The sequence below is a fragment of the Desmodus rotundus genome, chromosome 6, assembly GCF_022682495.2.
Source record: "Desmodus rotundus isolate HL8 chromosome 6, HLdesRot8A.1, whole genome shotgun sequence".
Lineage (NCBI taxonomy): Eukaryota > Metazoa > Chordata > Mammalia > Chiroptera > Phyllostomidae > Desmodus > Desmodus rotundus.
The window spans coordinates 6,671,988-6,687,889 of NC_071392.1; the positions used below are offsets into that span (position 1 = coordinate 6,671,988).

General features: G+C 43.6%; 2 protein-coding genes across 6 annotated transcripts in view; one reads left to right on the top strand and one right to left on the bottom strand.

The window, feature by feature from the left end:
• ANLN (anillin, actin binding protein) overlaps positions 1–2,373 on the bottom strand; it is a 48,879-nt gene extending 46,506 nt beyond the window's left edge. For both annotated transcript variants that reach the window (XM_024562994.3, XM_045197421.2), the window contains exon 1: positions 1,832–2,373. In XM_024562994.3, the coding sequence (XP_024418762.2) occupies positions 1,832–1,849 (18 nt within the window). In that variant the 5' untranslated portion in view covers positions 1,850–2,373. The remainder of the gene's footprint in view (positions 1–1,831) is intronic.
• A 7,626-nt stretch (positions 2,374–9,999) lies between these two features.
• MATCAP2 (microtubule associated tyrosine carboxypeptidase 2) overlaps positions 10,000–15,902 on the top strand; it is a 28,849-nt gene continuing 22,946 nt past the window's right edge. For all 4 annotated transcript variants that reach the window (XM_053927213.1, XM_053927214.1, XM_053927215.1 and 1 more), the window contains exon 1: positions 10,000–10,285. In XM_053927213.1, the coding sequence (XP_053783188.1) occupies positions 10,261–10,285 (25 nt within the window). In that variant the 5' untranslated portion in view covers positions 10,000–10,260. The remainder of the gene's footprint in view (positions 10,286–15,902) is intronic.

Consider the following 15,902-nt stretch of genomic DNA (forward strand, 5'->3'; position numbering starts at 1 on the left):
AGCGTGGCGGAGAGCACCCGGGACAGCAGGGAGAGCCAAGGAAAAGAGAGTTTAGGAGGGCCGTGGCGCTCCTCAACCACAGCTACCAAGAGAACTAAGCCCTGGTTCCCTGACGTCAATGTCTCGGATTCAAATCTCTCCTCTCAGATAAGTTCCCTGTGCTAAGCTTCCGGTTCTGATAAGACCCGCTGGTGGAAAAAGTCATTTTAACTGACTTCCAGTGCTTTTCAGACAAGGAACTGTGCCAGTGTGTTCCACTCTCCAAAAAATGTTATGAATGCTATAATTAAGCACCTACTGGTTGGAACCAATTCAAATAGTTCACTCATTACCAATTAAGGAAAAGATGCCAAAGCTGTTTATTCCAACCACAACAGACCTAACTTTTCATAATACAAACCCACATATTCAACAATACATCCCTCTGAGCCCTCTATAAAATGCGTGTTTTCTTTCAAATAAAGCTTCTTTCACCTGAGATTTGTACTGCTTCAGGATGACATTTTTATGTAAAATGAAGTATAATTTTTAGCCAACTTTCAAAATGCTTTGTTCCTGTTCATCACTTAGAATAAAAAAAATATTCAGAACATGTAGGTTAATAGAAGAAAACTATTCTAAGTAACATTAAAAAAGATGTATCATTTTTAACTTCAATGTAAGTGAAAAATATGGCACACGACCTACCCAATTCTTTGAAGTTAATACAAAAATGTGTTTTGGATTTTTGTCAGGATTTTTAAAGGCAAGCAAATGAATGTGTCTTCTCCAAAGATGACTTAGAATTTGAAACAAAAATAAATATTGTGTGTGAAAACAAGTAAACTCTAATTGTTGAAACTTCTAAATATCTTAGACTTAGAGAATTGTAGTTACAATTTAAAAAAAAAAGTATTACTACTCTCCATAGCATTTAAGTATTCTAATCTAGTGTAGAGACATTTTTTAGGTTCACTAAGCAATAACTCAAAAAAATAAGTTTGAAACTTGCACAACCACCTAAAGAAAGAGGAAGAACCATACATCCTCAACCAGAAGTCAAAACTAGAGAAATAATCGCACAGTAAGAATGAAATGAATCCATATTCAACTTCCAAGTTACCAAAGATGAGTTAAACATTGCTGTGATGTTACCCATAAACACACATAAAAAGGTTTCTTTATTGTTTTTTGTTTTTAATCGTGGTCTACTAACTTTGATTTGTACATATTTGGCTAGCACTTTTCCTTTCAATTTACACGTCTATTGGGCATGAAACTCCACCCGTGAGCATGTAATCTGAAGGAACTATTGGTTTCACGCGAACGGATGCGATGTCTTAGGCACCAGCTTATTGTATATCTCTGCTGTCACTTCAAGCGCAGCATCCTTAAAAGCACACTCGGCCCCTCTGCGGGTCGCACGAATCTCGCAAATCACATTCCATTTCCACTTCCAGGCGGCGGTTGCACACACAACGGTGAGTCACTCGGGCACCCAACCCCACCCTACAAGTTGTCCCCACTTTTACTTCCAGTGCTACTACCTGTTCTGTCCGACCCCACCCTCACTCTGGGGGGCCAGGGTTCCACTCCAGAGGGGCAATCCACAATAACCAGGGCTGACCTGAAGCTCTTCCCTACCACCTTTTAGGGCAGACTCTAAACTTTGCTCGTACACGTTCATCCGCATAAAACCGCGGCCCGCTTCCGGCGGCCCCCGCGGGCCCCAGCGCGCACGCTCTGCGCACGCGCTCTCCCCCCAGTAGGCCCAGAGGTTGACATCAAGGTGCGAAAGGAGGGTGGGGGGACCAAAAGGGTCAAGTCCCGCTGAGCCCGCAAGCTTTCTCACCTCCGTAAACGGGTCCATCGCCACGGGCTTCGGGTGTCGACTGCGAGACGACGGAGAGACGGCGGTTCAAATTCAGAAAAGAAAAGAAGTGAGTCCCGACTCAGTGTGTCACTTGGAGAAAACAAAGAGTCCGGGACCGAGAATCTCTTCCTAACCTTCTCGCCTCTCGCCCTCAGCCTCCAGTGTCGAACTCGGGCTCAGGCTGCCGTTCAAATTTGAATTTCAGCGCCGGGAGCCGTGCGCAGGCGTGCGGGGCGGGACGGGGCGCGCCTCTCCCCGCCCCGCGGTGGGTCACGTGGCCTGGCCGGGCGAGCCTGTTTCCAGTGAGGCGCAGCCGCATCCTATAGCCCGGGCGCCCGGAGCGGGAGGGAGGTTTTCCCAGCACACAAACCGCCTCCGGGCCCGAAGCCGCACCCTCAAAAGGCTCTCACACCCACCGGGTTTAAACCGATCCCTTCGCCCGGACTAGGCTTGGGCGTTCCGCATTCCTCCATTCCTTAGTGTAGGATCGAGAGCCCTTGGGTTTGAAACTCCCCTGGACCTTTGGCCTCCCACGGCATTCTCTCCTCCCACCCTTACGTCACTCAGAGGGGGACTGCAGGCCTGACCTTCTTAAAGGGCAGGGATTGGGGGGCCCAGACACTTTGGACGAATGGCCAGCAGTAACCTACTTTGGGCGTTGGCCTCTCTTACTGGGAAAATAAGGGTGACATTAACAGACTTTGTATACAGTTTATACCCAAAACTCCCGTTGCGCTTCCTATTTTAAATCCTATCCAATTGCAACAATGGTAGAATTGGAAGGAATCTGAAAAGGGATCTATAATTCATTCTTTTACATCTGGGAAACCCTGAGACATTAGGTAATGGGTTCAAGAGAAACGAAAATCCCATTCTCAGCTCATGGTCCGCTTCCCACCTCTAGATCAAGCTGTGTCTCATAATTATTCTCTATAGATTACCCAGAATTGTGAAATACGTTACATGGCTACCGATCAGATTCCTTTCTTAGCAAGTCTGTGTTAGGGCGTGTTTGTAACAGGACAGCTCTTGATTTGTTCATTTGAAAAGTAACACCCTGTAGATTAGTGACAGCCCAACAGCTGAACAAACCGAATTCCCAGGGCAGATGTTTCGGTATATTTAATAACGTTGGCACCTTAGCAATCAGTAAACATTACCAAAAAAGTATTTTACCAATAATATCTCTAATTAGGATTTTGATTCTGTAGGTTGTAATGGAAAGAATTCTGAGTGTGGAGTAGGAGGAAATTGCTTGGGGTCTTTGCTGCACCAGGAACCTGTGCCCTGTGGCTTTAGGCAAATCATTTAACCCCTTAAACCATTTAAACCATTTGGGAGAGTCCTGAACGCCTTTGAAACTACATTCAAAGTTGACCCTCTACCTAGAAAAATGCCCATTCAGTCATAAACTACTTAACATAGGATTTCATGAAGTTCGTGGTCACACGGGTTAGAACCTCTGATTTAGCCTCTTTGGAGTTTAGTTTGCTCATCTGTAAAGCAGGAATCATCAACTGCCCTGCTCTCCTCAGAGTAGTTAGGAGGACCAAACGAAAAATTGAGAGGGATCCAAAAGTATGATAACAAAAGTATTCTGTAATAAAGCACTACCCTTGGGTTTGGTCTATCAAGTTATTAAATTTAACTCAAAATGTGCTACTTATAAACCAAAGAGAAAAGAGGCTGGAATTTTTTTTCAAGTGCTAGACAGGGAAAGGGTGTGTATATTGGCGGGAGAGAGTGTATGTTTTAAACAATACTGGATAATGAGTCATTAGAAATTTATGTAGCCTTGTGCCTTTTGGCATTGGCCTCTGTGAGCCTTGGATTCTTTATACCTAGATTCTAGTCAAGACTAAAAGACAAATAAAGCACGTAGTACAATATAGCTACTGGGAACATTTAGTTTCTGATGATAGCAACCACCACCACAACAGCAACCGTTTGTTAAACTACTATGCCAGAAACTGTGCTGATACTCAGTTCCACTCTCCGGGAGTGCTGAAACTGTTTCCTAGTGTGCCTCCTTACTTCCATTTGTACCTGCAGGTAGTTCATTCTTCAGTTTATAAGCTAGAACTACGTTTCTCCTTTCAAAAATCATTATAAAATATTTCCAGTCTACAAAAAAAAATGTAGTGAATAAAATAGATCGTCATACACCCAACACCTAGCTTAGAAAATGTATAATCTCATAATTGAAGTCTCCAGTGTGTCCCTCCCTAACACCACATTCACCCCCCCTCCCCAGGAGTAAAACTATCCTGCTTTTCATGTTTATTGTTCCCATGATATGTATGTACTCATATTACATCTACATATACAGCCATAACAATATATAGTTTTACATAAATTTTATTTTCACTGTACATATCTTTCTGCAATTTTTTTGCTCAATATTCTCTTTATGAGACTCATCCTCATTAACAGCTCCAGCTGCACTTCATTCATTTTTACTGCTGTATTCTATTGTATGAGTACGCTTGTAATTTACATATCCATTGTCCTATTAATAGACATTTCATTCCTTTTCAGTTTTTCATTTCCAAGATCCCATGAGGCCACGAATATTTCTATATCTCCTTATATGCACATGCAAAACTTTCTCAAAAGTAATATACCTAGGAATTAGAGGATTAGTTAATAAACATATCTCACTATTATCACCAGAAACTATACTAAATTGCTCTTTAAAATGACTGTAACAATTTGTACTCCAATCAGCAGTATAAGAACATGCCTGCTACTCCAGCGCCTCCCTAATACTTGGTTACACAAAATTCAAAAGGACTTCCTTCAGTAAGGACACTCCAACTGTTATATATTCACAGTTAATTTTTTCAGAATACATTTACACATTCTCTTCATTCACAAAATAATACAATGCCATAAATTTACAGGGAGCGAAAAAAACAAGATCTAACCATAAGGCAGTGGCCGGAAAGATGAAAGTCAAGTCCTCTCCTTCAGGTTATCTAGCTGAAGAGCCACTTATTCCATATGTTTATGATAACGAAGAAACGAGAGCCATCAAAGGCTCTTCTCCCTCTCTCCCTCCCACAGCTTCATTTCTCTCCAAGCCATCATCCCGGGACCCACCACAAGCATCTCCTACCCGTTTTCCCTGATTTCGCTCCACCCTCTTACGCATTGTCCTCAGAGAAGCCAATGCAATCTTAAAAAAAAAAAAAAAAAAAAAAAAAAAAAAAGCCATATTATGTCACTGCCCTGTATAAAATCCACTAGTGGCTCTGGTTGCTCTTAGAACAAAATCCAAACTCCTTTCCCTGGACCCTGCCTGCCTCTGAGACCTTCTTCTACCCCTGCTCCTCAGCGCATTGGACTCCAGTGCCGGCTGGCCTTCAGGAGCCCCAGGATCATGCCAAGATCATTCCCCTCGCAGGGCTTTGGCTTTGCAGTTCCCGCTACCCAAAATGCTTTTGCCCCCAAATTGCCTGTGGCTGACGCTTACCCTTCAACACTCAAAGGTTACTTGTCCCCAGAGAGGCATTTCCTGACCCCCGTCCTACCCAGGTCTCCACCTAGCTCCCTTCCCTGAGGTACTGCCCTTTGTCATACCTGTCTGTATCTGCAGTTACTTCATGAGTTCAGCGGGTTTCTGTTTTTGTCTCCCACCATCACACACATTCCAAGAGAACCACCTGACTTATTCACCAGGGCACCCCTGCCGTACGTGGTCAAGCACTGGTAGGTGCACGTCCTTCACATTTACATAGGTGTGTGCGCACTATCAGTAACTCCCGAGCGCACGGCTGTGCCTTTGTCATCATGCTTCGTGTTGCGCATAGTAGGCACTTAATAAATATCTGTGGAGTGATTAACGTGCATCTTGTTTTCTTCCAACTATTATGAAGATGGGCAGTAGTTTTTGTCTGATTCAAAAATACCTGTCCACCTCCAATCATTCGCAACAACATGTCCTGTTTTTTAAAAATCAGCGTTGCCCTGACTGGTGCGGCTTAGTTACTTGGGTGCTGTCCTGCAGGGCAAAGGGCCACCAGCTGATTCCCGGGCAGCACACACGTCTGGGTTGCAGTTCAGCCCCTGGGCAGGTCATGGATGAGAGGCAACCAATTCACGCTTCTCTCCCCTTCTTTCTCCCTCCCTTCCCCTCTCTCCAAAAAATAAATAAATAAAATCGAAAATATCAGGGTGTCCCAGGATTTTTCTGCTGTTCTGACCATTTTCACCGAACTGCAAAGGCGGAGGTGGTCTCACAAAGCATTCTGTTATTGGGCTTCCTCTTAATGCTGTTCATCCTCACGGAAAAGACGTCCTGGAAATGCTCCCTCCTCAGTGCAGACATCCTGAAAGCTCTCGAGCTTCAATGACAATTTCTTTTTTTTTTTTTTTAAGCCACAAAACCAACTATTCCCTGGATTTTTGTCTAAGTGAAGGAGCATTGCCCACGGCTTCTATTAATGCTTGTTTAGAATCTGGGGGTTGCAACTAGAGTCTGTTCTTGTATACCAGCAGGCTATGGATGAACTTTCCTCAATTCATATCTTTCCAATGGCATAGAATGTTATAAATTGATTCCAATAGAATGGGAAAGAACGTCTTTTCTTGAAGCTTGTCCTCCCCCCATTCTTTTAAATTCTTATGTGAAATTTAAAAGTAAATAATATTTTAATATTATTCTAATTTTTCAAGTAACTAAGCTAACTTCTCCTTAAGAAATTGAACTTTTTCTCAGTTTCCAGCAAATGATACGCTTGATTGGTTCTCAATAGCTTGAACTTTTGCCGCAGGAGGTGAAATCTCAACGTCATTCGTTGTCTCCCTGCCGGCACTAGCGATGCTCAGCGGCTGCCTTCTCCAGCCTTCGTCATCACTCTCTTCCTCTTTCCTGGTCTTTTTTACCCACCCCATCCCCAGCCCCATTGACAGTAAATGATCAAATGTGTTGTAAGTCTTTCAAAAGGAGGATGTTGGTCTTTTTTTTCTAAAAAAATAAAATAAAATCCTCTCTTATTACAGAGATGTTTGGACCGAATTTGTATTATCCCCAAACTCCACTGACTATGAATATTTTTCCTTGTCACATGTACATGAAATATACAGATTAACATCTGAGTTAACTAACAAAGTTACTGATAAAATAAGAAAACTTTAAGCTGTTTATTCATAACATAAAAATCCAACCACATGCAAAAGAATAATATTTCTATTAAAATAACCATTTTCCCGTTATTTTTGTACTTAAATTGAATGGAAGTCATCAATAAAGGTATTCAGAAACCAAACTAATCTGCAGTGTAATGTTGGTAGTGCACCTAGAGCTGCCCAGGGAAGGGAAGTGCTATGCGGTGGTAGGACACCTACAATGGCTCTCTTGGCTATTATCAGACCTGCACTCTAGGAAAACTTTAAAGAGGGGAGAACGTCCCCTTAAAGCATCCTTAAGGGGATCCAAAGCATCCTTAAACAGAACTCATTAAAGTCAGTTTTAATAAGTGTTTAAGTTTGTTTTGCAATCCGTGCTTTGAAAATGGATAATCACATCGATTCGTTTGAATCGATATTAATGGAGTATATGGAAACAGGTATAAAGGATAGTTTCTCAGAAAGATGGAATTGTTCATTGTTCTGGCGGGTATGCAGGCACAATGCTGACTCAGAAGCAGCCCAGTGGACAGCTGCAGATGCTGTGCTGATGGAAATACTAGGCAGGCATCACAGGAATCAGTAATTAACAGAGCAGATGCAGGGAGCTGGATGAGGATAAATAATTGCATAGGCGGGAATGGTAAAAGGAGTTGATAAACAGCTCTAGTTTTGTAAGAAATTAGATCAACCCTTTGTATTCACAAATTTGTTAGCGAGAGTACTTCACTGCCAAATAGTACGGGAAAAATATCTTTTAAAAATGCTTTGATTAAATCGATATACAACTTTATATAATCCTTATCAGTAAAGATATGTCGAAATCAAAGTGACCCACAAGAAAATGTTGGCAGGGTGAACATAAAAATAATTTTCAAAGGAAAGAATGAAATATTATTCTAGGTGGGCTAAGGACGGGGCATCAGACTGTTTATTTTTGGAATTCGTAAGTTTAATGAATGTTGAAGAAGGAGGTGTACATCATTGTGTGTGTGTATAAAACCTCCTCTACTAGTCTTGAGAATAAGTATTGTGTCTTTTATGTACTCTAAAAGTACAAATCCCAGGGCTCTCTATATAAATAAAAGGAATGAATAAAATAATACATCTTGGTTTCTTCAAAATATAATGAAAATGGACAGTCTAAGCATGCTTTAGTAAAAGCATTCAGAGTAAATTTTTTACATTGATGTTGACATGGCTCAGAAAAAAATTAGGAGTGTATTTTTTTTTGAGAAACAGTGACTTTAAAAACTAGCAATGTGCAGGAGTAATAGATGCATTTATAGCGAACTTGGAAAATGGGTTTCTGAGTTTGAGGTGTATAAGGAAGCTAAGGGAGGCATATAAGGAAGCTTGGTATGTAAGGTTCACTCACAGCCTTTTTCCTTAGGACAGGTTGCAAGAATGACTTCTTATGAACACAAAGGATTCGCTCATTACTATATCAAGTGCTTTAACCTGAAGAGTTTTTCTTTATCTACACACCCATTTTATATCATTCTGTTTTCTCTGAGTTATCATTGAAAATGCATCCTTTCGATTGTCTACTTATTCATTAACTTACAAATAATTTATTGAGTACCTACTGTCTGCCAGGCACTATTCTAGATGCTGAAAATATAGCAGTAAACACAGAAAAATCATTGCACTTGGAGGGATTTTATTCTAGGGGCAGAGGCAGACAATAAGACAAATCAGCAAAATATGTAATAAATTGGATAAAGTGTTATGGGGGGGAAAAAATGAAGCAGAGAAGGGGATAGGAAATCTGAGCACAGGGTGGAACTTTAAATTGAGCGGCCAGGTAAGGCCTCACTGAGACGTGGCATTTGGATTGAGTCTGAAAGAAGTGAAGGAGCTCCTGTCCCAGGAGTCTGAGTTCATGCTGGGGAAATCCCAGCCGGCAAAGGTCATGGGGTGAAACAGTGCTTGGCATAGTTGATGCAGGAGGCTCTCGCTATAATCCAGATAAAAAATGGTGCTGGGTTGAACCAGAATGGTGATAATGAGAAGTGGCTGGATTCCAAATATTCGTATTTTGAAGATAGTGTTCCCAAGCTTTTTCGGACAGAATAAGATGTGGGTTAATCCCCTACTTGTGATGGTTATATTTCCACTGTTTTCTCCTACCTGAGAAAGATACAGAGCCTCACATGCTCTCTGTCATTCTCAGGGTGTGATATGCCTGCCAAAACTTGAGCTTTCTTCGCTCCTGATTTCGAAAACACATGCCAGCTATTTCTGTGTCCTGTCGACGCCTGAGGGGCGAGTGCCTGGGGAGGGAAGACTCGAGCCCTGAGCCAAGATGGTTCATTCTCGGGGCCCCTCTCCTCCATTACTATCTCAACCTCGAGGAAGGGTAAAGAGAAAATGTGGCTTTGAACCGGACAGCACCAACGCTATGTTATGAGCTCCTAGACTGGAAGCTTCCTGAGATGGCTCTCACTTCCCTTGTTATGTCACTACATTTCCCGCGGAATAATAAGGCGAAAAGCAACAGTCAGCCCGATCAGTTACACAGTCATTAATTAAAATGTGTATTTTAGTATTAAGGATATTACGGTAAACGTACTCGAGCTTCCTCAATTAATGAAGTTCTTTATCACCAGCTCAACCTCAGGTTGTTCCGGCTTGTGCGCACCTTCTAAGTTAACTGAACGGCGGAGGAAACCGGCTTTGCAGCTCGCAGCTGGGGCTAAGCTTCATACCACACTACCTCTCTTTCTTGCGAAGCTACTGCCCAGCTGAGCCCACTTGAACAGCGCACAAACGTGTGTGGATAATCAGCCGAAGTGCGTAGGTTGGCGGAGACCGACGGGTTCCGGGGCCCCGCCCACGAGCCCTGGGGGGACGGGCCTGCGCTGTGCACGCAGGGAGTTGTAGTCCCCGCTTCCCTATTTCTGCGAGCCTGGCCCCGACGCGCGAGCGCCCCTAGCGGCTCTCAAGCTCCAGGAAGCGCAGCGCCTGCAGACGCGAGGAGCGTTTCCTAGCAACGGGGGAGCGGCAACGTCACAGCCGCGGGTTCTAAACGCTGCTACCCTCCGTAGGGCTGCGGTGTGCACCTTCAGTCTCCTGCGAGCCGGAGCGAGCGCTGCTCACCGTGGTCTGTCCGCACTTCTCCGTCTGTCCTTACCCACCTTATCCCGCCCCAGGTCGCCGACAGCACCCTCCCCAGCGCCCTCGTCTCTCAGGCCCGGGCCAGAGGCTGGAGGCCGCCCGCCCGGCTCTCGCCCCCCGCGCCCGCGGAGCCCACCGCCCGCAGCGTCGGCGGGACGATGCTGGAGTCCATTCGCGTGACGGGTGAGTGCAGGCAAGGGCTGGCCCCTGGCCTGGCAGGGGCGGCCCGGGTCTGCCCGGCAGCTTGCGGCGGGTGCGGGGCGGGCCGGGGTCCCGACGGCCGAGGCCGCGGTAACGGTAGATGCGGGCTCCGCGCGGGCGCTCCACCCGGCGCCAGGGACCTGCAGGGACCGAGGTGCTCGGGGAACCTGTGCTGAGGGGGAAAAGCGGCCCCCTTTCCTTCTGTAGCCTATTAATCAGTAAGCACTTGCCGTGGAATACAGTGAAAGGACTTCTAACACAGATTACTGGCCCTACAAATGTACAGTCTCACACACATTGTTAAATTCTGTTTCGAAACATATTAGGTATGTAGTTAGACATTATAATGTTTCAGGAACTAGTTTTCTAGTGTTCATAAAAATCAGAGCTAACCAAAAGAACACATCTCTATATATCAGTATTTATACTGCTTATTTGTGTTCATGCTTTTATCGAAACGTCAGTAGGATGTTTTGAGTTGATATTTTTAACAGGTCACTTTGGTATGTACTGTACCAAGTGTAAAAAATGGATGTTCAGACCCCAAGTCAGAAGGTTACTTGCCTTCTTTATTTAAAATTTAAAAAAAACTATGGATATTAATCTTGTAAAATTATCTTACACAGTATTAGAATAATTTTCTAGGCCATGTTCCAAGCATCTGATTCTGTATAACATTTCTGCAAACAGGGCAGTGGTAGTCCGGTATTAAGACGAAGAACAACAAAGTAAAAGGAAATGCCTAACTAACAACAGTGTCAAAATAAGGCCAGAATTTTTTTACTTTTAAGGCATTGCAGTACCTAATAGACCATTTTTCTGTGAATTTTTAAATTGTAAAACTACATTCCTTTCCAAATATTTATGATCTTAATTTTATACTATTCTAGTTCATGTTCCATGGTATAAAATATGGAGCTGATTTTGTTCAGTCATAACATTGCTGTAATTTATTTCATTGTCGACAGGAAGCACAGACAACTAGTTATAGGATCTAAGATCTAAGAGGCAACTGAAATTGGCATTAGATTTTTTTAAATGTGATTTCATGTAAATGCTATTCTCATCTTAAAATACAATGAAAAATTTGAAAGTGGCGTTAAAATGCCATACCATCCTCTTGTCTTGCAGCAGGTGTCTCAGTCCTGGCACAAGTAACATTGAATTAATAGATAATTCTTTGTTGCAGGGGCCCGTCCTGTGTGTTGCAGAACGTTTAGCAGCATCCCTGGCCTCTGTGCACTAGATGCCCAGAGCAGTACCCGCCCTCACCTCAGTGTGACGATCAAAACTGTCTCCAGGGTTTGCCAAATGTCCCCTGGAGCGCAAAAATCACACTGCCACCACCTCCACATTTGAGAACTGTGGCCTTAACGTAGTTAGATTCTGTCAGAGGAAGGTTATTAGATAACGAGTTAGAAGTAAAGTCAGTTAAAATAACTTCCCGAGTGTAACCATCATCCTAGAGAGAGAATACAAGTATGATAGTGTTAGAAAGTGAATGTTCTGACCAACTAGTGGGCAATGCACAGTGGGTCTCCAGTTTTTTTGTGATATGCAGAATTGGAAGTTTGGAGAGAGATACTTGATAAAATAGTAGACACACTCCTCTTACCTCAACTCCCTTCCCATAATTTAATGGCAGTATACATATCAGTCCAACTCTGCATGCTAACTACCTTGAGACAGATAATTTGGCAGTGAATTTCTATAGTTTAATATTAAAGCTGAAAATAGCAATGAGACAATTCAAGCCTCAAATGTACAACTTCTTTTAAAATAATTGACTAGGTCACTTTTCAAAGTAGTTTTTCCATTTCTTTTATGTAGTGCTTGACTAGTTAAAATGGTAGCTTTAGCGCCCCGTGCCCAGCATTTCATCGCCTTACCAGAAAGTCCTATTTGCATGGCCAGAGCTTTATGAAGAGAATTTAGCTGAAAACATGGCCCCCCTCCCTCACTATTCCCTCACTGTTCATTGATGCCGAAGAAGTCCCTGTTCTCCCGGTTAGCAGAAGAACTTAGTTATTTGTGGTGAGTGCTGATGGGAATATGTTCTTTTTTTTTCCCCAGCTTTAAAATAACTATAAATGTAGAACACACTGGTTGTTTTTTAATTTCAGGACTGAAGCAATTAAGTGTTTCTGAAATCACTTCCTACATAACACCTACTTTTGACTTACTGGTCGTGATTTAATGTAGTGTAAATATAACATCCTAGTGTAACTGCTGATTGGAGAACTAACATAAGGAGGATATGTATGCTCTACATGCTGTTTAAGGTGAAACCAAGTCAGAACAGGTTTCTGTGCCTCTCCCTGTCTTTTATAAAGAAGATGGTTTATTATGCTAAACCCACAAACGATTGGCTCTAGAATGTAGAATTAATCACGTAGTGTCGAATTTACCTCGGAAATCTAAATTGAATGATTCTAAGTATTTTTTTCATTTATATTATTCCATGGAGCCTCTCCGTGGGATCCAACTATAACATCGAAGTTCGTAATGCCACTGCTCCTCAGCGCAGGCTGCTCTGTGTTACACAAACCAGCAGTGCTCTCCGCAGCTGTGCCTAGGATCTCCACTCTGTCCCCTGCACCAGTACTGTGACGTGTGTAGTTTAGTGTCCCATTTTACAGATAAGAAGCCACAGCACGACGAAGTGCGATAAGTTGGTTAGGGTCACAGCTACCGATAGGTAGTCAAGGTTCAGAGCAGAGGAGCCCACGCTCTCAGCTGCTGCAAAGTCGCAGCTGGGCTGTGGCTGCGGGACTGCGTGCCGACTGAGGCGTGCAGTTCAGCAGGAAGGTCTCCCTTGACGGCAGTGGCACGTGATCGGGTAGGGTACTCAAGTTGCTGTTTTTAAGTCTGTACCCCGGGCAAGTCTATGAATTTTGGTCTGGAAGTGTCATACTTCACTCTAACATTGTTGTTTCCAAAATAGAAAAGAAGACACCTAGCTCACTGAATGAGAGTAGCAAAGTGCTGTCAGAAGCCATGTAAGATTATGCTAACTTACGATTTCTTGCTGCCCATATTTTTGTATGTGATATAACAAATGATTAACGAGTCGTCTCAAAATGAAGCTCCTTCGTAGCAAAGGCAAATGTTTAAAAACACTGAGACCAAAGCCGCCTTCAGGCAGGGGTTTGGCCCAGTGGGGTGAAGACACCTGGACACAGAGCTCCCGTCTGCCCCCCAACAGTAGAAGGCCCCTCCACAAGTAAAGCTTGTCTTCAGCATCACCACTTGTTCCATTTTTTATGCTGTCCTGGTATGATTTGCTTCTCAGACCTCAGCATTCAGATCTTGTGTTCTCTCCTCTCAGATGTTCTCTTCCCTTTGCTACACTTTGGCCATCTTTTTGTAAACAGAGCAGTGGGCAGAAGCGGCCACAGCGCTCTGCCGTACTGGGCCGTACCGGGCCGTACTTTCAGGGTTGGGGAAGGCCATCCTGCCAGCACATGGAAAGCGGCGGCCATGGCAAGCGCTTTCCAGAGCCTCCCAGAGAAGGTTTCCTGGACAAGGGATGGTCTAATGGAAGGATGAGTGGAAACGAGTCTAACAGAGAGGGGAGGGAAGAGCTCTCCAAACATGGGGCCAGAGTGTGAAGAGGGGCTGTGCCTGGGGAGTGGGGTGTGTGAGGGACAGAAAAGCTAAGGGAAGCACGAGCGGACTGACCCCGGGACAAGTGCAGGATGCAGCCGGCGAGGCAGGACGACCTGACCTGCGGGACCTCAGGTGCCGTGGTTCTGTTTTCATCCTAAACGGAAAACCGTGGGGAAGTGTGTTTTCTGGCACATTCACTGTTGTTTTAGATGGTGTGTCATGCTGGGTTTTTTTTTAACCCCAAGCATCGTTTTCTGGCATTATAGAGTACCCTGCATATTTCTAACTGTAAAAAATAACACACAAGAGTTTCTGACCAAACACCAACAGTGTCACATGGTAAAGAATCAGTGTTCCTGTTTCCTAACACTGAGGTACTCCTAGCTGGGACGGTGGCATTTTTAGGAATCCTGAAACACAGTTGTGCTTCTCAGTTCCTGAATTATAATAGCAGTATCTTTCCATCTCTTGATTTTTAACTTACAGTTGAGAAACTGTAGTGGGGGCTGTTGAATTTAGAGATGATGCAGTTAGTAGCTTATCTATTATTAGGCAGACAGTGGGCAATAAATTTATTTTCAAAGATACTAATTTTTTGTAAATCACTTTAAAAATCAAGGTGTAACTTCCATGTGTTTAGGCACACCAGCCGTAAATGGGTAGCCTGGTGAACCTGTATGTATGTAACCACCACCCAGAACAAGAGGTAGGACATCTCCAGCACTCCCCCTGAGACCTGCTCCGAGGTTACGATCCCTCACTCAGAGATGACCCCTGTTCTGGCTTCTAACACCGTGAATCAGTTTGGCCTGTTTGGGAACTACATATAAATGGCATTATACAGTATGTACTCTTTTGATATGCTTTTGTTTGCTCAACATTGTCTGTGAGATTCACCTAGATTGTTGCTTGCAACCTCGGTTTGTTCTTTTTCATTGCAATGTACTATTCTATTGTATGAATACACCACCATTTAGTCATCCTTTCTACTGCTGATTGAGATTGTATCATTGGGGTTCTAAGAGATGATGAACTACTCTTGATAAAACTGTTTATCTTATTCAGGGGTTATTTCGTTCTGACTTTTCTTCCGTTTGCAATCAAGCAACCTGTTGTTTTTGGTGTAAAGTAACCCCAGGTTCTCAGGTGTCATAAGTGTTAGCGAACCACATAAAATCGCCACCTTGTGGGTCAAAACGGGGTGAATGGTATTTTCCACTCGGTTTTGTTTCTGGTGATGTAATCTTCCTTTCAGCCTGGGACCTCATGATTTCTGTGAAACCTCCCCTATTCACAGCGGTGAAACACTGAGAGTTTCGGGTGCAGTGCTCCCCACTCCCCATTCCTTCAGGCCAGGAGCGGGAGGCCTGATGGGGACCAGCGATTAGGCTCCTCTCACAGAGAGGTCATTGAAAGAGGGGGAACAGGAGCCAGGCGTCCTGCTGCCCTTGGCTCCCGTGCCAGGTACCGTCGGAGCCTCCATTGTGGTGGTAATTTCAGCCTGCTTACCCAGTTGCGGGACCGTCCTGAGTACCAATTCTCATGTAATATTTCCCTGCTTGCCTCAGTGTGGGTAACCATGTTGGTGGTGAGTAATTTCGTTGACCAGCAAGTCAGGTTCATTTACTCCAAGGCCCCAGTGAAGCGGCTTGCTGGTGGCCAAAATGTCACATTACATAGTGACTTTTAATACAAGAAAGTATGATTTTTAGTCACCTTATTACTTTTCTAAGGGAAAATGAGTTACACTTCCCCCAAAGAAGTCTGCCCATGCTTAAAAAAAAAAAGTTTGAATTTTTTCAGGAAAAAGGAGATAGAATAGGATGTTCTTCAATAAAATCGTCTTCACTGGGCTTTGCTTATGTTCTTATTCAGGCTTAAAAGTCATCTTTTCTTAAACAGTAGTATTTAAAAATCACCAAAAAACTTTCAGGTTCTCTAATAGTTTTCACACAACTGAAAATAAGGTTTGAGTGACGACAGTGAGGAA